Source organism: Vigna radiata, chromosome 11 (assembly GCF_000741045.1).
Source record: "Vigna radiata var. radiata cultivar VC1973A chromosome 11, Vradiata_ver6, whole genome shotgun sequence".
Lineage (NCBI taxonomy): Eukaryota > Viridiplantae > Streptophyta > Magnoliopsida > Fabales > Fabaceae > Vigna > Vigna radiata.
This window is the reverse complement of record NC_028361.1, coordinates 7,893,557-7,919,701: the sequence shown is the minus strand read 5'-3', so window position 1 is coordinate 7,919,701 and position 26,145 is coordinate 7,893,557. Positions and strand designations below refer to the sequence as shown.

Sequence of the window (26,145 nt, the reverse complement as noted above, 5' to 3'; positions counted from 1 at the left end):
CTTAATTCAGAAAAGTGAAAATTGAATTAAGTAAAATTTATAGTGAAAAGTAGCTTTTAATGAAAGGGTATACAGTCAAAATTATTTTAATTTTGTTTTACTCTTTTAAATTAATGGCCAAAATATCACTTTAATCACCTAATCAATTTAACTCCAAGTTTTATAAAAAATGAATACAGATTAATTATCTTTAAAACAGATCAATACATCTTAATTAACTGTCTGAACATAATTTTAAAAAAATACTATTATAATTAAAAATACAAATATTTTTAATTAATCACATAAATAAATTAAATGTAAATACTAATAATCATTTTATATTTTAAAATTAGTAACAAATATTACAAAAATAAAAAACATAGTTTAAATGATAGATTTTTAAAAATTATAGAACCCTAGCCTCCTTCGAGAATTGACAAAATTTATGATTTTTTAAAGTTTTTCACTATAATTCTGAATTTGAAATAAAAGAAAGGTTAAATAGGTTTTTAGTTCCTATATTTTGGGGCGATTTTAGTTTTAGTTCCTCTTTTAAACTATAGTACAATTTAGTCCTTCAACCTTAGAAAACTCTGGTTTTAGTCCTTTTTACCAATTTTTTTTTTTAATTTTATTTGTTGTTTCAAACACATTTCATTATAGCATTTGGATTGTTTACACTATTTGACACATTTTTGCTTCAATGTTAACTGAGAAACGTGCTTAAAACAGCAAATAAAGTTAAAAAAATTTGGTAAAAAGGACTAAAACCAGAATTTTCTAAAGTTAAAGGACTAAATTGTACTATAGTTTGAAAAATGGACTAAAACCAAAATCGTCCAAAAGTATAGGGACTAAAAACATATTTAACCCATAAAAAAATATAATATGTGAAACACTCTAACTATTTTACAAAATCCTAAAAATGAGAAAGAAGATGAAAAAACACCAACCTTTATGACATACAATCGAAGAGAAAGAAACTTTGAGTCGAAACAACCACCACAACGTTAACATGAAATGAAATAGATTGAAGATGGAACTCCATAACAGAAAGAGTTTTCGCACAAATGAGAAAGAGAAAAAACAATAAAGAGATTTCATCCAAATGGTTTTATACAATTTCTTTTATATTTTAAAAATGAGTTTGACATCAGACAATAAAATTAAATACTTATTTATCGTTCTTTTTATTACTAAGAAATAAAATATATGGATCTCTTTAATTACACCATTCAACTGCAAGTATAATGTTTGAAGTTGTGTTTGCAAATTGAAACTAACACTGCATTCAACACCATTTTTTTAATACTGTTCAATTCCCACAGGTAAAAAAATAAGAATACAAAATTTAAATAATTTATTATATCGATAATTTACAATAAATATTTTTATATCACGAGGAGCAGAAAGAGTAAAATATTTTTGTCTTAAAATTTTAAACGATAAAAACAATATATCTCGTGTTTGAAAAAAAATGCTTAAATCCAAATAAATAAAATAATAAAATAAAGTAATTATACGTTTGAGCGACGCCGAGAAAGAGTACAGTAGAAGGCAGGGTTGATGTGACCCGACCCGACCCGGGATGGTTTTTACCAGTGGGGACCCACCCGTAGTAATATTCAGAGAAACCGACAACAGTGTGCAGCAAATTAGTCTCTCTCCTTCTTCGACACCGGGTTGCTCCTATCGACGCCGTGTGTGTTTCCACTCGTCTTCTTCTTCTTGAATCCCTTTCTTCTTGGTCTATAATTCTCAGATGGAGCAGCTGAAGACGCTGGGTAGAGAACTTGCAATGGGGTCGCACGGGCAGTCGAAGGAGTTTCTGGACCTCATCAAGTCCATCGGCGAGGCCCGATCCAAGGCGGAGGAGGACCGCATCGTCCTCCGCGAGATCGAAACCCTAAAGCGACGCATCAACGACGCAGACACGCCCAAGCGCAAGATGAAGGAGTACATCATCCGCCTCCTCTACGTCGAGATGCTCGGCCACGACGCCTCCTTCGGCTACATTCACGCCGTCAAGATGACTCACGACGACGCCCTCCTCCTCAAGCGCACGGGATACCTCGCCGTCACCCTCTTCCTTAGCGACGATCACGACCTCATCATCCTCATCGTTAACACTATCCAGAAAGATCTCGCCTCTGATAACTACCTCGTCGTCTGCGCCGCCCTCAACGCCGTCTGCCGCCTCATCAACGAGGAGACCATTCCCGCTGTCCTCCCCCGCGTCGTCGACCTCCTTAACCACCCCAAGGACGCTGTCCGGAAGAAGGCCGTTATGGCGCTGCATCGCTTTTACCAGAAATCTCCCTCCTCCGTCTCCCATCTGTTAACCAATTTTCGAAAGCGCTTGTGCGATAACGATCCCGGAGTCATGGGAGCTTCTCTTTGCCCTCTCTTTAATCTCGTCTCGGACGATGCTAATTCTTACAAGGATCTCGTCGTTAGCTTCGTCAACATTCTTAAACAGGTCGCAGAACACCGGTTGCCCAAGACTTATGATTATCATCAAATGCCTGCACCCTTCATTCAGGTTAAATTCTATTTAATATTTGGATAAATTCCTCCCTCGGGGAGAAAAAAAATAAGAAACTAAAATAATTTATTTTGACCTTAGATTAAACTAAACTAGGAAGACAGGTTTATAGAGAAGCTTATCCATTTAAGACTATTTTTGATTTTGCATGTTACTTACTCCATCCTGTTGCTTAAATTGGCTACTCGTTGTGTTTGAGTGCTTAGATTAAGATGCTGAAAATTCTGGCATTGTTGGGAAGTGGTGACAAGCAGGCTAGTGGACACATGTACACCGTGCTCGGTGATATAATTAGGAAGAGTGATTCCATGACCAACATAGGGAATGCTGTTCTCTATGAGTGTATATGCTGTGTTGCTTCTATATATCCCAATCCTAAGTTATTAGAGGCTGCAGCGGATGTGATTGCCAAATTTTTGAAGGTTTGCTTTTTATGTTTTTGGTAAAATGTGTTTCAAGTTTGCATGCAATGTGATTGTGGTGGTGGATTTGGCTATTGTGTGTTACGTATGTGCTGTTGTCATGTGGGCAGAGTGACAGTCATAATCTCAAGTACATGGGTATTGATGCCCTTGGTCGGTTGATAAAGTTAAGTCCACAAATTGCAGAACAACACCAACTGGCCGTCATTGACTGCTTAGAGGTGAGGGATTTTCCTCATAAAGATGAGTTTATTGTGTTTTTTGCTAAAACTGAAATCATTTAGCTTATGTGTAGATCATTCGATGATTGTTTTACTTCATATTTTCATATCCAGTTTGCAAGTGCAAACCAAATGATGATCAATGTTGCTGAATTTCTGTTATTTTCATGCTGGTCTAGACCGTTGACTGGGATTGTCGAGTTGTAGAAATTCCTCGTGAAGAGTTGTCTTCTGGCAATTATAGCTAGAGGATAAACTAAGGTTTGTCAGTGCATGAGAAAAATAATTTAGACCATAAGGCTATTGTGACAGTTACATCTGTTGTTATAAAGACAGTGACATGTACTGTGGACTTTGAAAGTATGGTTTCACAATTCAGTTTTAGTTAGAGTTTCCTCTTCAAAGAGTCTGAACCTTTTCTTCCATTAATGCGGAACTGTTGGTATTGCAGTTATTTCAGTGCTGGTTTGTATGATGGTATTATATCACATGCAAATGTGTTAAATGGGTTCGCCCGGTGTTTTACACTTAAATTTGAATTTTTAGGGAGAAAAGCTTTAGATTTTTTCACTTAGTTGAATATATGTGTATGTGTACCATACGTCCACAAAGTGAAAAGAAAGAGACTGACCCAATACTAGATGCAATGATATAGAATTCATATATTTATTTGAGACACCTCAGGCTGGAGCGTATAAATTTAAATTTTATGCTCCAAGAGTGGAACATGTAAACTAAATTCAAGTTCAGCACAAGGATTTGATCAAAATATCAACAAGTTGGTTATTTGAACTGATAGCCTCAATAGTTATTTCCTTACCGAACAACTTGTACCTCACAAATTGATAAATCAATCTCTATATATTTAGTTTGCTCATAAAACATTGGACTACTAGTAATGTGGAGAGTTGTCTAATTATCACAATATAGCTTCATTAGCTCAATTTCACAAAACGTTAGTTGTTGAAGGAGTTTTTTGATCCACACCAACTCACACGTGGCCAAGGCCAAACCTTATATTCTGCTTATGTGCTAAAATGAGCAGCAATATTTTTTTTGCTTTCCCGAGGTGCATTTCCCCCACTTGAGATATAAAACAGAGAAATATAGTTCTAAAGGGCTTAAAAAAAACCTTCTCATGTTCTATTATTTATATAGATGAATATTTGATACAATAGAGAGATGGAAGGTGAAGGGATTGTCCTAGACTGCTAGGAACAATCATTATAGATAAACCAACACACAACTCCCTACTTTAGGCTCTACTAACTATACTAATCATAGGTAAACTTAATAATTACTCTAACACCCCCAATGGATACACAATGCGTTGTAGTAGAGCTCCTATTAATAGGAGACCCTACCTAATCAAACATCATAATACAGGGAAATTTGAGTATCTCCTCTATCCTCATACAATAGCCCTTGTGAGTCTTCTTAATATACTTGAGAATGCAAATCACAACATTCCAAGCATCAACATGAGGAGCTGTTAGGAACCAAGAATTGAAAAAGAGAAAGAAAGAAAGGTTTTTATTGAATAGAATGGAAGAAACAAGAAATAGGAGAGCACTTTCTCCTTCAAGGGCTTCCCCTTCACATAGAGCTAAAGCCTAATCTACAAAATTTACCTACTTCCCCTCTCCTCTCCTTCTTTCCTATTTATATCTAACTAACACCTCAAGTAACTGACTCATGAATATTCTGACTATCTTAACTAATATATCTTCATTGTGTATCCTAACAATACACTCCAAAAATCAACCTTGTCCTCAAGGTTGGAATAGTGGAAGCTAGATCCCGTGACTCATCTTCATCACCGTGATCTTTATCTACTCTTCCTGAAAGCATTATGATACTGTCCTATCATAGGGAGGGAACCCACTAGCTAGTGCATGTAAATTCAATTATGGAGATATGGGTGGTGGTGGGGATGAGAGTGGTTTTTGTGTAGAAGTTTATGAATTCAGTAAGTTGAAATTCCAAGATTCCAATGTCATTGATGCTCCTATCACCTTCATTATCAAATCTAGGTTCAACAATGATTTCTTATTCATATTATGTGAATCTGAATTTGGGAAAAAAATATGATTGGTTGCATCTCCACCTTCAACTTTCTTATTGGTTAACTCTACAATTGGGTTATCAAGAAACTGATCTTCACATCCCATAATCTTCACTCTCTTTATTGATGCATCCCCTCCTTCATCCATCATAATTTTTTTTTTCTTACAAATCTTTGGTTTTTTCTTCAGTATAGAGGGTGTGATTCTTGCAGACTTTTTTCATAATGGTCATGTCAACTTTTATCTCTGCAACTACCTTCTTTTGTTCACTAGCCCATCTTTCCAATGCACCCAAATGACTTTCCATAATGACCCTTCGCAGCAGATCCAGCATGTTAGGCCAATTTGTAACGTAAAAAATTGAAAAGAGAAAGAAAATGAAGGTTTTTATTGAATGTAATGAAAATAATAAGAAATAGGAGAACACTCTCTCCTTCAAGGGCTTCCCCTTCACAAAGAGCTAAAACACCATCTACAATTTCTCCTCCTTCCCCTTTCCTCTCATTCTTTCCTATTTATATCTAACTAACACCTCAAGTAGCTGATTTGAGTGTTCTGACTATCTTAACTAATTTCTCTTCTTTGTGTATCCTAACATGAGCTTGCATAAATTGACTAAGATTCCCATTGCAAAGGAAATATATAATGAGTTTTCCAACCATTCTTTTATACCATTTTGGATTTGAATATGGTTTACCTTGCTTTGCTATCAACTTTTGATTTGGACCCATGGGGATGTCAATGAGCCTACAATCCATCAAGCTTGTTTTTTCCAAGATATCCAAGGAATACTATGTCTACGATGAAGATAAGCAATGGTGATTGAAAATATACATAGAATGAGAATTTTAAGTAGATCAACTACCTTTTTTGTAAAAGCAATGGGCCAAGCGAAGTTTCATCATGAGAATGAGACGTGGAAGAGGGATATTTTGTGTGTGAAGTTGATGAAGGAAAGGGATTAGAAGAGTATCAAGGTAATGTAGGTCTAGCTCTCTATGTCCTTTGTTGTTATGTAATGAGAGGAGGTGAACAATTTCAACTAGATTTTGAGTTGAAGCGTGAGGTTGATCATGTCCTTGCTTTGAGGTGTGAATTTGAGAAATGGAATATTGTAGTGTTGGAAGTCCCACATCGATTAAAGATAAGATCCATTCATAATATATAAGTAGGTGCAAATCTCACCTTACAAGTCAGATTTGTGAGGTTGAGTAAGATTTAAAGTCCATTTCTTAACATGGTATCAGAGCCATGAGTTAGAGTCTGTCCTAACGAAATTTGTTGTTAGTTGGTCTAATGTTCCATCCTCTATTAGACCACTCATTAATGTCAAGTTTCACGCACGAGATTTATATACTTCGACATGAGGGGTGTGTGTTGGAAGTCTCACATTGACTAAAGATAAGGCCATTCACAATATATAAGTGGGTGTAAACTTTACCTTACAAATCGATTTTGAGGTTGAGTTATGTTTAAAGTTCACTTCTTAACATGTAGGAAGTCACATTTAATAGCTCTTATAAAAATGTTTGTTTAGACTTGGAGAGAGACATCATGTACAAAAAATGTGCAACCAAAGACTTTGGGAGAGGCATGATTGCAATGGAACATTAAAGAAATGATTGAATAGGAAACTTATTTTCAAGAAGGAAGAGCGCATCCTATTTAGTAGGAAACAAGTAGTGATAATTGTATCACCCCAATTATGGATTGGAACATTTGCATTAAACATTAAGGTGTGTGTAGGACTTACATACTGATGCAAAATGCCTTTCAAGGATAAAAAAAAGCCTTTCAAGAATAAAAACGAGAAAGTTTAGTAGAGAAACATTGTGACATTGTGACTTCTAAGAATTTCAATTATTCTTCTTTGGAATTGGTTCTTGATCTCGTTGAAGAAAAACATAAAATAGACAAAAGTTTAGACTGGTATTTCTTGAAATATATCGTAGTTCATTGAGAATATTTATCAATTAATGTTGCAAAATATCTAAAACTTAAAGATGTTACATGATCTAGACCCCAAATATCTGAATTCTTGGTAGAAGAAATTGAGCTACATCTTTTTTTTTTTTTTTTAGTTTGTTAGCAAAAGAGGACAGTATATATTTGCCTAGTTGACACAATTCCAAGTCTAAAGTTTCAGCTATTATTTTCATATTTTTGCTTAACTTAGATGATCCAAATGACCATGCAAAATATTTTGGAGGTGAAGCAACTAGACAAGACAGAAGGGTTGGTTTCCAATAGCAAAGACATTGTGATTCATGTTCTATGTCAATTAGACTACCATTACCATGTTCACATATATGACAAAGGATTTTGAATAAAGTGTTATTGTTATTGAGCAATTTAAGGTGCCAATGTGATTTATAGAGATAGAATTATAAGGACAGCTAGGGATATAAAGAACAAGGTTTAAATTTGAGGAGAAAGAGGAATTTGACTGACTTATTGAGACAACTCTGGACGTATTAGCTAGGGTAACAAGGTGAGGGAATTTAGGTGAAGAAATAGATGAAAACTAGGAATTATGACCAAAAATATGGTAAAAAGCACTTGAATCAACTATCCATGAACCTTGACTCTCTGCCAATTGAGAGATATATTGGGGCTTGATTTGATGCCAAAGATGATCGGTTGTGGTTACTGAATTTTATTGTGAGATATTTGATACACAAAAAAAATGTTTCCGATTTGGACAAAGGTGCTGCCTTGTTAGGATTTTCATGCAATGAATAAAACATTTATTTAATATGCCCCATCCTGATAGGTTCAAGGAAAATGTTTATATTAGGAGAAACAAAAGGGACAAACAATTATAATTGTCTTTGGGTAGGTTTCATTGTCTCAGACTTTCATAAAGTCTATGTAGACAGTTGTTTTTAGCAGTTTTTCATTGTTTTTGTACAAGAATAGGAAGAGTGGAGAGTCTGGTTCTCTCGAATAACCAGAAATTGTATGTGTTTGGTTTCTGCCACATTGGAGGAAACCTGGTTTGTTTTTGGAATTAAGATCTGCAGTTTCTAAAACATCTCATTATAGGTCTGAGAACCTATCATTGGTATTCAGAGCCACTTTCTTGGGGCTGTGGTGGTTGTGCGGCATGGTCAATACGAGAATGGAAGCAAGATTGGATGGATTAGAGCGCATAGTGCAAGAACATGAACTTGAAAATCAGAGAAGGTTCCAAAGATTGGAGGAAATGCTTACGGGGCTGTCAGGGTTGGTGGAACGTTTCACATCCTCTGATAAAACAAACAACAAATAGTGTTTCTGTTGTTCAGGAAGGTAGTAATGAAGGAGGGACTGGAAGCGGACGTTCAGGAATGATTGGGGAAAAATGGAGGAAGTTGGAAATTCCTGTGTTTGCTGGGGACGAGGCTTATGGGTGGACCAATAGATTAGAGAGGTATTTCCATTTGAAAGGGGTTACTGAGGAGGAGCGAATGAAGGGTGTTATGGTGGCATTGGAAGGGAAAGCTTTGAATTGGTTTCAATGGTGGGAAACCTGCCATCCGCATCCAACATGGGAAACCTTCAAAGATGCGGTGGTTATTAGATTTCAGCCAACAATGTTGCAGAACCCATTTGAAGTTTTGCTTGGCTTGCGTCAAACTGGACCTATAGGGAAATATATTGAGCAGTTTGAACAATATGCAGGGTTCATGAAAGGAATGCAACAAGATTACTTGGTGGGCATATTCTTGAATGTGCTGAAGGAAGACATAAAGGCGGAGGTTAAACTTTATGAACCCCAAAATCTTGCTCAAATGGTGGAGGAAAAGGTTAGAGTCATCACCAAGGGGGACTCTCTCACTGTGCAACTTCAAAGTAACACCTATAGACAGTTGCCACCTACTTGTAGTTACTCAAAGGAAGGGGGAAATTCAGTGTGTTTTACCAACTCCAATAGAGGAAGTGGAGAGAGCAGTGGCTGTGTGAGCACAATCAATAGTTCTCCTGTTGGGACTCAACAACGAGGGACACCATTTAGAAAATTGTCCCAAGAAGAATTGCAAGATAAGATAAAAAAGGGTTTATGCTTCAGGTGTGATGAAAAGTTTGGGCAAATCATACTTGCAACAATAAACAGCTTCATATGTTGCTTATTTTGGAAGAGGAAATGCAGGGGTTAGGGAATCTGCTGCCTGCATTCATAAAGAATTTCCAGAATTACTCCTTGAGGATAAGGTGCACCTTCATGGAGGGGGTGTTGATAGGTTTGATACAGTTTACAAAATAAGGAAAAAAGAAGGTAGTTCGTCCAGTTGAAAACACCTCTCACCCATTGAAAACTGCTAGGAAGATGCTACTACCATCAATGAGTTTCTTGCTTTTCACCTTGAGGACAAGGTGAAAGTTCATGGAGGAGGTATTGATAGGTTCAAGGAAAATGTTTATATTAGTAGAAACAAAAGGGACACACAATCATAACTGTTTTTGGGTAGGTTTTATTGTCTCAGACTTTTATAAAGTCTATGTAGGCAGTTGTTTTTAGCAATTTTTCATTGTTTTTGTACATTCTCAAAAGAATAGGAAGAGTGGAGATCTGGTTCTCTCGAATAACCAGAAATTGTATGTGTTTGGTTTCTGCCACATTGGAAGAAACCCGGTTTGTTGTTGGAATTAAGATTTGCAGTTTCTAAAACATCTCATTATAGGTCTGAAAATCTATCACATCCTTTTACAATATGAGCATTGGGGATTATGGCTTCTGCCACCATGTTTTCATCTAATTCTTCAACTTCCTCTTTCCTTAGTAGATACCATTGTTTAAAATGTGGTAGTTTTAGACGAACTCCTATTTTTTAGTGTTGGAACACAAGACGTGCAGTGTTAGGTTCTTTTGATCAAGAACCTATAGAACGCACACAGTACACGCACCCAACACACAACTCAGAACTGTATAACCTCTGTATATTGCCAAACAATGATGAATACAAGATACCCAGAGAGCTTAACCCCTCCCCAAAGAACTCCAAGAGTTCCCGCACAAAACAATAATATTCAAAAACTGACTCTCCCAAAGCACCCCAACCCCTTATATACAAACTTCTTCCTAACTACCTCCTAACTACCAGTAGAGGCCTAACATGCAGTGAAGTTTTCCATTGAAAGAATTTCATGACCTGTCAAAATTTGGTGACAAATATGATTAAAATATCAATTCATGGCATGCAAGTCCTACACCATGAACAATTTTTCAGGTTTCTTCATTTCACCTGCAAAATTTGCTTCCAGAAACAATTTCAATTGTTCAACTGCAGATTGAGCTTGAGCAACTAAAGTGTCATGATCAAATAGCTGGAAAGATGCTAACTTTTTAGCTGAATCATATAGGTGTTAAATATCATTGGCAGAGATATTTTGAGCCTTCCTCCAAAAGGAGTTATTTTGTTTTGAAAGTCCTTATGTTTCCTCAATTGTTGGGCTTTACAAATTGACTGTCTGATGACACTTGGATATCTTTCTCTAAATGATCACGATATTCCTGACCAGAGAACCGTAGTTCTATAAAAGTTGACCAAGGTAGATAGTTTTGCCATAAAGTTTCTCTGAAGTTATGGTTGGAGTTCTAAAAGTGGAAAAAACAGAACCAAAATGAAACATGTTGCTGGAGCATAGAGAAAATTAAAGCCAAGGAAGAAGGGGAACACAGACTCACTTTCCAAACAAAAAAGAGAAGGAATGTGAAACCATTTTTGCCTCTGGGACCAGCCAAAATGTGTTGTTTTCGATGATGTGGACTGACCTGTGGTTCACCAGAAATGTTGCCAGGGGCAGATGGTGGCCAGGGACTGGAATAGCTAGTGGGATTGGAACCTGCTCCAATATCAACTTAAATATGAAGTTTGGAGAGGAAAACTTGAGTTTTCCACTCATCTTTAACGTATATGTGTGTGTATAACAACTGTAAGAAAAGGTACACTGATAACACCTCTGCAGACTGTTGCACCTGCTAAAATGGCTAAGCAGGAAAAGAAAAAGAAAGACTGACCCATTACAAGACACATGATGATATAAGAAATACATATAATTAACACTTGCTAACCTATCATTAGTCATGACTGTGAAGGGCTATATTCTAAGTTTTTTGTTCTTTGATGCATGAAACCTATCGGATTTGGCTGAAAGTACCTTGATTATCTTTATTACATAAAATGACAATGCTGTCTGTTGTTTACTTAGTTATATCTCTATTCATGTTACCTGATGATTGTGCTTGAATTTGGAACTCTGATTAAATATGATGTTATGCAGGACCCTGATGATAGTCTGAAACGAAAAACTTTTGAACTGTTATACAAAATGACCAAGTCTTCCAATGTGGAAGTGATTGTTGACAGAATGATTGATTACATGATTAGCATAAGTGATGACCATTATAAAACCTATATAGCATCTCGATGTGTGGAACTTGCTGAGCAATTTGCACCAAGTAATCATTGGTTTATACAGGTAATTGAAATAGTTGCCTCAACATTATTGATTTTACATAAATTCGTTGTTAGTTAATAATATCTGCTATTATGATTATGCAGACCATGAATAAAGTTTTTGAGCATGCTGGAGATCTTGTTAATGTTAAAGTAGCACATAATTTAATGCGGTTGATTGCTGAAGGATTTGGGGAGGATGATGATGCTGCAGATAGTCAGTTGAGATCATCTGCTGTATGTTATTTCAATAATTGCACTGGTTTCGTTTGGTAATTCCACTATGTGTGCATAAATGTGTTACTGAATGCATGCTGTTTCATGTAGGTTGAGTCATATTTGCGCATTATTGGAGAGCCCAAGCTTCCTTCTGTGTTTCTTCAAGTACTTCCTATACTAGATGCTTTGGAATTTCTCCTCTCTTTTTAATCTGACAAGAAACTAAATGTGTTTATTAGAATAACTTTTAAGTACTGATTGTAGGTCATCTGTTGGGTTCTTGGGGAATATGGAACAGCCGATGGAAAGTATTCTGCTTCATACATCAGTGGAAAGTTATGTGACATTGCAGAGGCATATTCTAATGATGAAAATGTCAAGGTATTTTTTGACATCAGTATCAAAGTAACGTGATATTGATTTGAAATTAGGCATATTGAATCTACTTATGTTTGAAGCTTAATGTAACTTCCATTTTTATTTACAAAATGCATCCATGTGGTGAGAAGAATTTAGACAGATTACACTAGGTTTTTTTTTCAAAACTATTTTTGTTGTTCAACTTCCTATATCTCCCTCTCTGTATGTTCCAACTAATTGAGTCTCTAACAGTGTTGATAAATAGTGGCTATATTGGTGCTATAGTTCTATTGTATTGCAAAATTTCTTTTCCTTGTGTTTGGATGAGAAAATTTAACAGAGTAATTCATTTTTTTAATAATTTTACATGCTTTGTGCTGAAATAATATGTTGTTTAAAATATGGAAGTTAGAGTGGAACTGAAATTCCAGAAATTTATGAAGATATTTTAATTACTTAAAATTGTAGAATTTCAAATTCTATAAATAAGCTGAGAATTTGAACTTCTTGACGCTCTCTCTTTCTTGATCCTCTTCCTTCTATCTCTTTATCTCTTTTCTCTCTTTCCTCCCCCTTCATCCTTTCTCTCTCTTTTACTATCTCCATCTCTCTTTGTTCAATTTCTTTCTTAGTTCTCCTCTGTATCATTCTCTCCTCTCTCCCTTTTCTCTCTTGCTATTCTCTCCCTCTCCATTTTCTACTCTCTCCCTCCATCTCTCCTCTCTATCAAGATTGATGTACAAATGTCAATATTTGTACTTTCAAATTATAAAATATTATCTAATATTAACTTATCTTGACATTGAATATTTAAAATTGACATGCTTATTTCCATAATGTTTTTTATTAAAATTAATATATTTATATTTTTAAAAGACATAGTAGAAATTTACTTGTCATATCCGAACTTAGAATCTAAAGTTTAGGAAATTGAATTGATTAATAAAAAATTCTTTCAAAATGAAGAAAGGTGAAATAATAAACAATGGAAAATTTTAAGCATGCCAAATTTCTTGAAATTTCAAAATACCTCGTCAACATAACCAAAATCTGCAATTGCAATTCCATTCTGGTGCACCTTCCACAAAAATGGCTTTTGCTGTTGCTATGGTTGCTATGATTGCAGCATTTGTACTTGCCTCACTTTTCGAGTTATGTATGATTAAACTGCACGTGACTTTTTTTCAACTCCTCCCACTCACAAAATCTGTCTAACGGATCCCATGCGGGAACTCTGTTCACAGCTTCAGGTAAGGATCAAGGAAGAAGTCCTCCACTTCTCCACGAGTATTTATTCTGAGGCCTCCTTAGTCATCTCTAGCGAGTCTTTGGTCAATTGAATCTTTGATTTAATATATCAAATTATATCAATTTTTTTATTTGCATATAGCTCACTCTTTTATACATATATAATTGATAATTGGTATATACCATATTTCAACTGCTATTTGACTTCCACTTGTGCCTGAGGCCACGACTTTATTGTTGCAGATTATTGGATTAATGCATTTTCTGTGATCTTCGGTTTATGACAATGCTGAATAATCAAATATTTCACTTTACCTATTTGATAATTTAAAATGTTTGCCTCTCCAAATCTATGTATGACTTGTGTCAATAAGCACTTTTGTTTGGCTTAATTATTTAAATTGTGAAATACATGCACATGCAGGAATTACGTTCCCTTGCATTTCGTTCCTGATTTATGCAATCATGCAATAATTTTTGCCATTGGCATTCCCGCTCACATGAGAACATATATATATTAGGTGTTTTTATCATGTTTCTAGTAAACTTCATTTTATCATCGAACTATTCTATTATAGTTAGTTTTATTGTATCCATCCTATGGTAGCTCTAATTTCAATTTGTCAGCTTGAAAGTTTTCAAATTCAAACTAATTTATTGCTTTTTCAGGCTTATGCAATTTCAGCATTGATGAAAATTTATGCGTTTGAAGTGGCAGCTAGGAGGAAAGTGGATATCCTACCTGAGGTATCTACTAAAAGACTGGGTTCAAAAATATGAATCCTTTCTTCCTAAGATAGTAATGATTAATGAATTATTGAGTTTTGAGTACTATATAAAAACTACCCCTTATAATGTATGGTATCTTTTCTCATCTTTATCATCATGCGAAGAATCTCACCTCAATAAATTTCTAGAAGTCCTTCATAGGTGTTTTCCAATTTCACAAATTGTATTTTAAGCTGTAGAATTTTTTTGGTGATAATCTAAAGTAATAAAGTTGAACCAGAGGAATATGAACATTAAATCTTTAATTTTTATTCTTTATATAAATTCCCTTTAAACATGTCTTTCTTGAGTGAGTTATATATGTTTGTGAATTCCAAGCACGTTTTTTAATGATAAAAGTAGCCAGTGATGTGGGTTTCTCTGGCTCAACTGAAACTTTCTGATTAAAATTTTAAGTACTCAGACAATCACGAAAATATTTTAGAATACCTTGGATATCTTCTAAATTATTTGTAATTTGTTCAGTGTATTTTGTTTGTGTATGACTCAAGCTTAGTTTACTGATACTCTTATTATTGTATTAGCATGCTCAGGCTTATATTTGTAATGATACACTAGTACTCGACCAAATTGTTGATATAAATAGGGTCATTGAATTAGCATTTTCTATGACCATTTCAGTTTAATATTTTTCACCATTGTAATTGATAGATTAGTTTCAAAGTTCATTTTGCTGAGTGGGATGTCCATAGAAAAGCAAATTCTGTTATAGTCTACACAAGTTTATGCTAAATTTGATTTATGCTTTATTGAAATGAAGAATAACTCTTTGTTGTCTACTTGCAGTGTCAATCTTTGATTGAAGAATTATTGGCATCCCATTCTACAGATTTGCAGCAACGTGCTTATGAATTGCAGGCCCTTATAGGTTTGGGAGCACAAGCAATTGAAACAATAATGCCAAGAGATGCAAGTTGTGAAGACATTGAGGTTTAATTCCAATATGGAATCTTACCTCAGATCATGATATTTTATGTGTTGATCTATAATGATTTGCACTTTTGTGGTGTTAACCAATGAAATAAAGTAATCAAGGAAAACCTCTTAGGGATTGTGTTAGGCAGGGAAGTAATGAGAGGGTTAGGAAGAAATTTTGAAATAAAAGTAGTTAAATTGTTAGCTGTTACAGGGGGAGATTTTATGAGAAAGTCAATATTCTTATCTTGTGGGATGTTGAGAAAAAGTGGGAGCGTTTTCAGTTGTTGTGTTGTGACAGGGAATGCCCTGAGTGAAAGGAAGAGATTTCCTTTGAGTAAGAATTTGCCTGTTTTTTAGTCTCATTTTATGATATGATTTACATTTTCTTTTCTTTTTTTTTTTTCATGGGAAGGATGGTAGTGGTGTTGTTTAGATACGGTTTATGTTGGCATAATTAATTTCTGATAGGAAATTGAAATGCTACTTGATCATCCAAAATATTATTTTTGAGGGGCAGAATATGTGAAGGTTGATGGGATTAAAATGTACTTTGAAATATCTCTTTGCTGCATGTTTGCTGTTTTGTTTGATTTGTCTTGTTTACAAACACATGCAATTTTGACTTCTTTTTGACAAAAGTTGAGATTTGAGCTTCTGTTCTTTCCAGATATTTTTTCTGGTTTCTTTATGATTGTTGGTTAGTAGTCTCTTGATTAATTTGTGCCAAAACTGAAAGTTTCAACCATTTTGTTTTGGATATTTATACACTGCATAGCATTTTTATTTTCTAGTATTCAAATCATTTAACTAAATATAGCAAGTGTTTTGCTGGGGAACGATGCCTTTAAATTATTGTTTTTTATGCCGCAAGTGTTTGTTGACATACTGAATATATTATGCAGGTTGACAATAATCTTTCTTTCCTCGATGGGTATGTTCGGCAATCTCTGGAAAGGGGTGCTCAAGCCTATATTCCCGAGGATGAGCGTACTGGAATGGGGAATATGAACAATTTCAGAAGCCAGGATCACAATGAATCTTTGCAGCATGGTCTAAGATTTGAGGCATATGAAGTTCCAAAGGCTCCAATGCAACTGAAAGCTACTCCAGCTTCATTTGCATCCTCAGCAGACATTGTTCCGGTACCTGAGGTACTTTCTACCAGGGAAACTCACCATATTTCATCAGCGGGATCAACATCAGAAGCTGGATCGTCAGAGCTTAAGCTAAGGCTTGATGGTGTTCAGAAGAAGTGGGGTAGGCCTACTTATTCGTCTTCAGCTTCTTCTGCTTCTGATTCTTATTCTACATCCCAAAAGTCAACAAATGGGGCGGCACAGGTGGATGGTGCTACAGCTGTTAATTCAAAAGTACGTGATAGTTATGATTCAAGAAAGACGCAGGTTGAGATTAATCCAGAAAAGCAAAAGCTTGCTGCTTCATTGTTTGGTGGTTCAACTAAAACTGAGAAAAGATTATCTACAGGCCATAAGGTTCCAAAATCTAATGCTGCAGACGGAGCTCAGGGATCAAAGGCTGCTGTTGTACCCAATGAGGTAGCTGTGGAAAAAACAATTCATCAACCCCCTCCTCCTGATTTGCTTGACTTGGGTGAATCAGCTGACACTACAGCTCCTGCCTCTGTGGATCCATTCCAGCAATTAGAAGGACTTTATGACCCAAGCATTAATTCTGGAATAGGTCATAATGTAGGTGCTACTACAAATGCCCCTGATATTATGGGATTGTATTCGGAGAGTACTGGCAGTGGTGGCTATTCTATACCTGTAAGTGGGAATAATGTAAATCTTTTATCTGAATTGTCCAATCCAGCTGTAAAAGCTACTAGTGGAGAAACAATTACGACGCCTTTGCCCCAGTCTATTAAGGGTCCAAATGCTAAAGATTCGTTGGATAAGGATGCACTAGTGAGGCAGATGGGTGTGAACCCCTCAAGTCAGAATCCTAACTTGTTCAGTGACTTGCTTGGCTAATCTGTTTACTAATCGAATTCCGGATCATGAATGCTTGAAGATAGATTGCCTCGCAACTTACTGCTTTGTCGAGTTGCCTGAAACAGTTTGCTGTCTGATATACTCTCAATTGAATAATACAAGTTATTATCAGGCATGGATAATACGAGTTTCCCCTCATCTTTGTTGTACCAAAACTGTATTTTTTTTAAGCTTAATGTGCAGTTTTCCATGTCCATAGGATGTTTTTTCAACAATGAGAAGTTTGATACTGTTGCGGTTAATAATAATATCAGTTTGATGATGTGAATGACATTTGAAGTTTTTAATTGTGAGATCCAAATCAAATTTTATCTATGTGCTTTTTTCCTCTTTACGTTGAATGTGGAAGCTGTCGAGTATGGGAGAAGAAACACAATTAGTTTGGCGTTTGACTAACCTCGATGATGTAGTTTCCATTTATGAAAATTAAACTTTCAAACAGCCAGCATGTGGGCAGAAAGGGTCTTTAAATGACATGCAGAATACAGTGCTGAAGTACCCTGAGCTGAATTTTTTGACTTCCAAATACTAATATCTGAAGCAACTCCTTAGACAATTTAACTTGGAAGACTGCACAAATGACAGTGAACTATGATAATCAGGAGGTTCTACGTATCATATATGCAATCTAGTCTTTTATAGGACAAAACTTGTTGAGGTTCACCAGAGAGAAATTACAAGAGGTTGTTAGTTATTTCTAGTACCAAGTTGACTGATGTCTTCACTAAGTCTTTGAGAACTCTCAGGATTAACTATCTTTTCAACAAGCTGAATTGATATGATTTATAAGCTACAAATTAAAGAAGAGCTTTGAGAATCAAGAGCAAATACTACAATTTCAATTATAGGAATAGATATCTTATTTAGAGAAAAAACGAATATATTCTAATGGGTAATTAGAAGATATGAATTTTATGCTCCGAACTGAAGTAGAGCTTCGGGAATCAAGAGCATATATACTACACTTTTAATAATAATGTTTTTATAGGAATTTATATCTTATTTAGAGGAAAAGGAAAATATTCTAATGTGTAATTAATATCATTTCTCAATATAAAACAGCTCTGTAATGTCATTTAGACATACCATTTTAGTGATGTTTAGTTAGGTTCTAGAGATACCGTATGAATAAGGATATTCCATCTTTCAATCAGATATATAGTCATTATAATTTAAAGTAGAATAACTATTATAAATATTAACATTTTATATCAATAATATAATATGTCATAGTAATGTATCACACTGATAATTGATAATTTATATTATTACATTTGGGTGATATTGTAAAGTGAAAATTTCAGTCAGTATATTCGAAGTTAATAATTGAATGCAGACATACTAACAGAGACTATATCAATGAAACTAACTCTGACACTTTTCTGGCCATTTATAGTAAATGACTTTTTAAGTGAAAAGGTGGTGAGAAGATCAAATCTACACCGAACTCTTTAAAAACAGGAATGCGTGCTAATTAAATAAAAAAAAAAAGCAGTTGATTAAAAAGTAGTTAAAACATATAAGAGAAGTAGGTTGGGAAGTGGCCAAACACTTTTGTTTTGAATCTTTGAGGAAAAGCATAATCATATGATTGTGACTCCTCAAGGAAGACAACAATGTCTTTTCGTGCAGAAAATGTCACACAGAATGTGAAAATATCTCAAACCTTCTTCTCCATTCACATGCATGCCTTTATGATCATAACACGGGGCAAAATGTGGTTGTTTGGTCCTTCATCCGTAATCTTCTCCAGCACGCTTTCCAACTTCATACACGTGCAAACTTCCATGCTTTCATCATGTTTAACTCACTATGCAATCCCTCTGCATTGGACCATTTACTTCTCACAACACCTCCAACACTTTCTATGGCTTAAAATGCAGCAAAAAGCATGGACTTTTTTAATGCTTGAGTATTGAATTTGTAAACCTCTACTTTTCTGCCACCCATATATGATATGATAGATTCCTAACGTTTGAAATAAACAATTAAATTAGGTTCTTTTCTTACACATTAATTATATATTAATGAGGATAAACACAGTTCATGTGGTTAATTATATTAATACTGTGATACAAACACTACAAAAATCTTGTTATAATATCTGTGAGTTGGGTTAGTATATATGGTTTAATATATAACAGGTTATGCACAAATTGCTTAGATCAAGATTTTAAAGTTTAATTACGAAATTTCGTTTTGTTTGATTCTTGATATTGAAGACAGACAGAGCTGATGAAGTCATAACTGTCATCTCTTCTACAATCATAAACACTTAGTTACTGTCAAAATCACAGTCACAGACCAGTTTCTAAAACTTTAATGTTATATATATATACATTGTTGGAAGTCTCACATCGATTAAAGATAAGACCAATTTATAATATATAACTGGGGTGCAGACCTCACCTTACAAGTCGGTTTTGTAGGATTAAATTAGGCCTAAAATCCACTTTTAACATACATAATGCCAATACTTATGGAAATGGCCATTGCATGATGTAGATATGTTGTGATGATGCTTAAATCCAGAATCCTCATCAATGAAACATACATATGTTAATATCTTGAACTAAAATATATATATATATATATATATATATATATATATATATATATATATATAGGAGGAAGCTAAGGTAGTAACGAATTTTCTTTATCAAAGGTTTCCACGATGAAAGGAACCTAACTGGAGAAAAGTACATGTTGAAATAAGAAACAAGTATATATATACGTGTGTGTTTTTTGTTCCACAGGTTTTGTTTGTCGTGCAGGATCGCATTATCTAAAATGAGTACATTGTACGAACTCCGACTCCACTACTACTGCTACTCATTCATTTCACTCTGATATAGCTTATGAAGGACCATCTTCTATACTACCTCTTGTCATTGTTCTAATCCATACCACCAAACAACTCTAAGAACAACAAGACAACAACTCAAACAAAACCTTACCCCATCACTCTTATTTCCTCTACAAACCTTCAAAAACAATACTCTCTTTCTAATTTCTTATTTATATAGTTATAATATTTGTTGGAACATCGATTAGAAATTGATTAGACATAAGACTAAATCATAATATATAGGTGAGGTGCAAATCTTACCTTACAAACCGGTTTTGTGAAATTGAAGATTAGACATAAGATCAAATCATAATATATAAATGAGACACAGATCTTATTTTACAAACTGGTTTTGTGGGATTGAGTTATGTTTAAAGTTTACTTCTAAACTAATTTTATTTTTTTAATTGATATTTGTAATAGTAAAATATACATGTATATGCATTGTCCATGAGAATGAAAATTAGACACAATTTATTACATGCTGAATTTGAAAATTAAAAAATAATGAAATTTTAGAGGATGAATAATGAAACACACCCACTTCAGTTGCCATCCATAATACTCACAGGTTATCAAACAATTATTTACTAAAATCCATTCTCAATATTTACAAAAGAAAACAAAAGAAAATGGTGGCATGACTCAACGAGATTAGTTTATAATAATTTCGCCAAATAAGAAGATTCTGTGGCAGAAAAAAAAATGTAGTCATATAAATGTCATTAATTATGTAATATTTCAAAAAATACATAATCAAATTTATTTTAAAGTGTGGATTTGATTCTTTGGTGGCATGCTTCTTCTTAAAAAAACAACATAAAAAAAAAAATAAAAAAAATACAGACTTCTACCAACAGTATTGAAGACTTTAAAGTCAAAAAGGATAAATATCGATATGAGTAGTAGATCTTTCTTGAAATTCAAACTATAAAATAATAGAATATAAATTTTCCAAGCAGTTCATATATAAAATTAATTTTTGAGACTGTTGCTAATTTAGTTGCTACTTTTTCTTGGTCATATATCTAAAACACCTTCTGAGCTAACTTTTTACTATTTTAGGATTGAGTTAGATAATCTAATTTTAATCATTTTGAATGAAAAGAACTGAAGAAATTATTACACAGTTCCAAAAATTACCTATTATTTCATGAAATCCGGTTACAATTCTATGATATTGCTAAATTAATATAGAAATACTATTACAGTGATAATAAAATAATTGAAAATCCATGTGGTGGATGTGGACTTTAAACAAGTATTAGATCCTCCATCTCTATCTTTTCTTTATTCAAACTTCTATATGTAAATATTTATGGTCTTCTTTCTTTAACCTCGTGCAATTGACTTCTTTGTATATAATTAAAATTATTTTTTGAAATTTTTCTACTAAAAACTTCATCATTACTAATAAAAAATTATGAAAAATATTCACTAGTGATCTTACATAAATCAATATTTGCAAACATGTAATAAGATCAGTGATTTTGAGAATTTCTATTAGTTAAAATGTGATTCTTTACTATGGAAAATAAAAAGATTTATTTGCAAATATTCTACAAGAATTTATGATTTTATGAATATAATAAGTATAAATGAATAAAAGAATTGAACGTAAAAAAATTTATGATTTTATGATATAATAAGTATAAGTGAATAAAATAATTTATGATTTTATGAATATGATAAATATAAGTGAATAAAAGAATTTATGATTTTATGAATATAATAAATATAAGTGAATAAAAGATTTATGATTTTATGAATATAATAATTATAAATAATTATGAAATAAATATTTATTAAAAAAATACATATAGAATCAGCATAAACAATAAAGTTATGTTTTTCTATTAAAATAATGTTTACTTTAATGAAAACTTAACTATTATACTAAGTTGTGGATATTAATTATGACATATAAATATAATTTAAATAACTCAATAACAAAAAAACTTAATCTATTTTATTGAGTTATATTATCATTTTATTGACATATATAATTGTTTATTTTTATCTTAAAAATATATTTTTGAAATAAGAAATGTTATATGTTATATATATATATATATATATATATATATATATATATATATATATATATATAAATGGTTGTAGATATGGGAGAAAAAGTAAGATGTTGTATAGCTGTCATAGATTTGAAGTGTATCTATTTAGATATGAGAAGATGAAAAAGAGATGTTGGACACTTGGGCTCTTCTTGTGAGAAATGCAGAGTCATGAGTCAGCCTTTTTGGCTAAGATCTTATAACTCATGCCAAACCTTCAAAACATCATTTCGCAATTTCATCTTCTTTTTTCGCTTTCGATCGACATGGATGCTCTTTTCAACCTACATTCTTCGTGTCTCTACAACTCATCAGTATTTTCTCATCAACTAATCATAGTATTTTATATGCTAAATGCTTCTTTTCTTATACTTGAATAATTTATCTATTATCTTGTTATAAGTCTCACATCGACTAGAGATAATAATATATACAAGACAGTTTTATGGGTTGAGTTAGGTTTGAAACTCACTTTCTATCATGGTATCATAGTCATGGTTAAAGCTTATCCTAACGAGTTTTAAGTGGACATTTCTGTTTTTATTTCCATTCGTTGTCGGATCGCTATTAGACCACCCAATTTCTACTATCACATACGACATGTTTATACCTCAGCGTGAAGGAGTATGTTGGAAGTCTCACATCGACTAGAGATAATAATATATAAATAAGGTGCAAACCTCACTTTATAAGTTGATTTTATGAGGTTAAATCAGACTTAAAACTCACTTTCTAACACATCTACCGATTTAACTTTAATAAAAATACTTAAAGTTGGAAACCTTAGATGTGAGTTCACATTCTACATTAGTTAAATATAAAAGAATTGATGACCTTATAGCTAATGAAATTTACAATTTTAACTCTAAGATTGGATTTTAAAAAAATCTCATTAGAACATGCCTATAAGATGTAATAAAAACGTTAGAATTAATGAATTTATTCTTAAAAATAAAAGATAAATTTTTAATATCAATAATATGTTTTGAAAGCAGTAGAATTAAATTGATAAAACATCTTTTAATTTGTAAGGAATTGAAGCACAAATAAAATATTATAAAACCATGAATCTTATATGCAATCTTCTTAGAACAGAATTTTAGGAGTTACTTAAAAAATATGCTGTATAATTAATTTAAAATAAAATAAAACTTCATAAAAATTGATACAAGTTAATAAGAATCATATTAAAATAATAATACAAAATAAATGTTTATCGAATACTATATATATGTTGCAAGAAAGATAGTTATGCCAAAATTATATGTAATAGAGAATAAATGTGTGATTTATTCATAAGAGATAGACTTCTCTTGATGTTGTATGAATTATAGAAATTTTATCATGTTTTAATATTTGGAATAATAAATAATAGTTTTAGCTTTATATATCACATGGGTTAATATATAAATTTTTTGTGAAAGTTATCATTCATTAAATAATTATTAAATAATTATGTCTGATGTGATGAGTGAGACATATAAATGCTCTACAACTAGTTGTTGACTTTCGTTACTAACTATGTTTGATGCGATGAGTGTGACATTTTAGACTGAAATAGGACGATAGACAAACATCTTTATTTTTAAACTTTATAAACTTCTGTTTTAATAATAATAATTTATATGAAAGCTACTTGCATATCATATAAATTAATTATTGTTCGGTTGAGTTATATTTTATTATAGGATTTAAGTTTTCTTTTTACAGTTTAAGTATTTTTTTAATTGAATCTTTGTTAAAATTTATTGGTCTACTAATATTTAAATATTTTAATTAAGTTTTTATTATTTAATTTTTTTAATTGAATGACGTGAGTATTATTTTATCTTTTTATTTTGTTGGTTAAAAAATGTGAACCTTTTTAATTAATATAAAAATGACATAATAATTACTGTAAATGTAATTTAGGTAATAAGATGTTTTCAATAAAAATAATTCGTTGTTTTACATTATTTATAATACCATTTTTATAGAAACTTATAAGTTTTACAACTCTTAATAAGATTTATTTCAATCGGTTAATAAAAAAATTAAATGATAATGACTCAATTAAAAATTATAAATATTTTTGTATTTAATAAATAAAGAAAATTAAATTAAAAATATCTAATTTTATGAAATGCTTTAAACTTAATTATAATTAAATATTTTAAAACATACTAAAATACGAATAATTTTATCTAAATTATTTATATATTATTGAATATGAAGTTTAAAAACTTGTTTCTTTTGACTAACTATTGTTTTTTCTTCTTTTCTATGATCTGGTTGATATATCTGTTCTAGATTAAAATCTTTTCCATAAAAATAAAAAACATTAAAACCATAGATATTTTCCTATCTACAATTTATTTTATACATTAAAATTGAATTGAGTTCAAAATGACATGTTTAAAAAATATTAAGATTCTCCAACTTATACCAACTCATGTCAGTATCACAACCTTTACTATGGACCAGTCCATGTTTTTAATTTGAAAATTGCCATTTAACTATATCTATACAATTATGAATTTAGTGTAATGTTGTATTATTTCCCTTAATTCAGACAAATGCTTCAAGTATAACATCCGACAATTTATAGGACTTTTGTGAACACGCTTATGGAGTTCTTATGTATTAAGTTACTGAAAAACAAATGTATTTATTAATATGAATAGTCAAATCAACTCCTTTAAGCTATCATTCAACTGTATAGTCCCATATCTATACACTCTCTAGATTCCTCTCATTCCAGTATATATTCGATTCGTCCATGTGCCCCTCCCACTGGAAGCTTGCCAGGAACAATTCCTTATATGTGTCTCTTGTACCAACGATCACTTCCCATCCTGTGTCGAAGTGTCACATCAACCACTGTACACATACCTCAATTAATACAATCTCCTTTAATTTTTTTCTTAAATAATAACTTTAAAATAAATCATTAATATATCTCTAAAAATAATTAATAGTATATTATCATATTAGTTTTATAAAAAAGAAATTATGACCCAGCAGATTTTTTTTGACTGAATAATTGAGTCCTTGTTATTGTTCAGAAAAAATTGACACATTAATATTCAAGTCAATTTACGTGACTATGTGGCCAGCTCAGTTGGTTGGTCTGATTTCAGTTTTTTCAAACTTATTTTTTAATATTTTTCTTTTTCAAAAATAAATAAAAAATTTTAAATGAGTTTTAAAAATTGTCTTTGAAAAACAGGTGAAGAAAAAAAAAGTAAAAAAAGAAGGCTTTCAACCATTCTTTTTGGCTTTTTTCACTTTTTAAAATTTAAATATAAACACCTATGAAAACATTATCCTGAAAAATATCTTTAATAAGCTTTAAAAACTATACAATTTCAAAATAATTTGAATTTAAACTCTCATTTTTAATTAATTTGAAATAATTTTGAAATTTTAACAAAAACAGGTCAAGTACCACATTAATTATGTGAACAGTATTCTCTCTCTCTATATATATATATATATATATATATATNATATATATATATATATATATATATATATATATATATATATATATATATATTTAAACTAATTTCCATTATCAGTTCAAAAGTGTTTTAGAAATATTTAATTTATTTTCTTTGATTTAGTTAATGATTTAAGATAATTCTAATCGTGGCACTTATTAACAAAAATGACACCACCACTAATAATAATAATAACAACAGCTTTTTATTAATTATTAGATTATCTTTAATCATAACTCGAATATTATTACAATTACTCGATTTACTTTGGGTCTCGTTTAAAGTTTTATAAGAAAATCAAGAAATTAAATAGATTTCTTAGGTTTAATAAAATATTTATAAAATTTTATATTTTATTTTGTTTATTCCTACATCATAATAAGTGTATAATAACTAAAAAATTAATTTAAATAACAAAAAATGAAATAGAAAGAAAAATATTTAAAAATTACGCACTAGATCATAAAACAAATAAAGGATCTGTATTATCCAATAATTTCTCTATTTAGTTAAATTCG

The 26,145-nt window shown here is 32.1% G+C and overlaps 2 protein-coding genes across 2 annotated transcripts; both read left to right on the top strand.

Moving 5' to 3' along the window:
- Positions 1-1,618: 1,618 nt before the first annotated feature.
- On the top strand, positions 1,619-17,518 carry LOC106777622 (AP-4 complex subunit epsilon). Its single transcript, XM_014665277.2, has 10 exons — positions 1,619-2,524; positions 2,734-2,949; positions 3,060-3,170; positions 11,501-11,698; positions 11,782-11,913; positions 12,004-12,060; positions 12,160-12,276; positions 14,173-14,250; positions 15,079-15,222; positions 16,113-17,518. The coding sequence occupies exons 1-10, from the start codon at positions 1,745-1,747 to the stop codon at positions 17,202-17,204; spliced, it is 2,925 nt and encodes a 974-aa protein (XP_014520763.1). The 5' UTR covers positions 1,619-1,744; the 3' UTR covers positions 17,205-17,518.
- LOC111242769 lies at positions 3,440-11,246 on the top strand. Its single transcript, XM_022787483.1, has one exon. The coding sequence runs from the start codon at positions 8,401-8,403 to the stop codon at positions 9,373-9,375; it is 975 nt and encodes a 324-aa protein (XP_022643204.1). The 5' UTR covers positions 3,440-8,400; the 3' UTR covers positions 9,376-11,246.
- Positions 17,519-26,145: the final 8,627 nt, after the last annotated feature.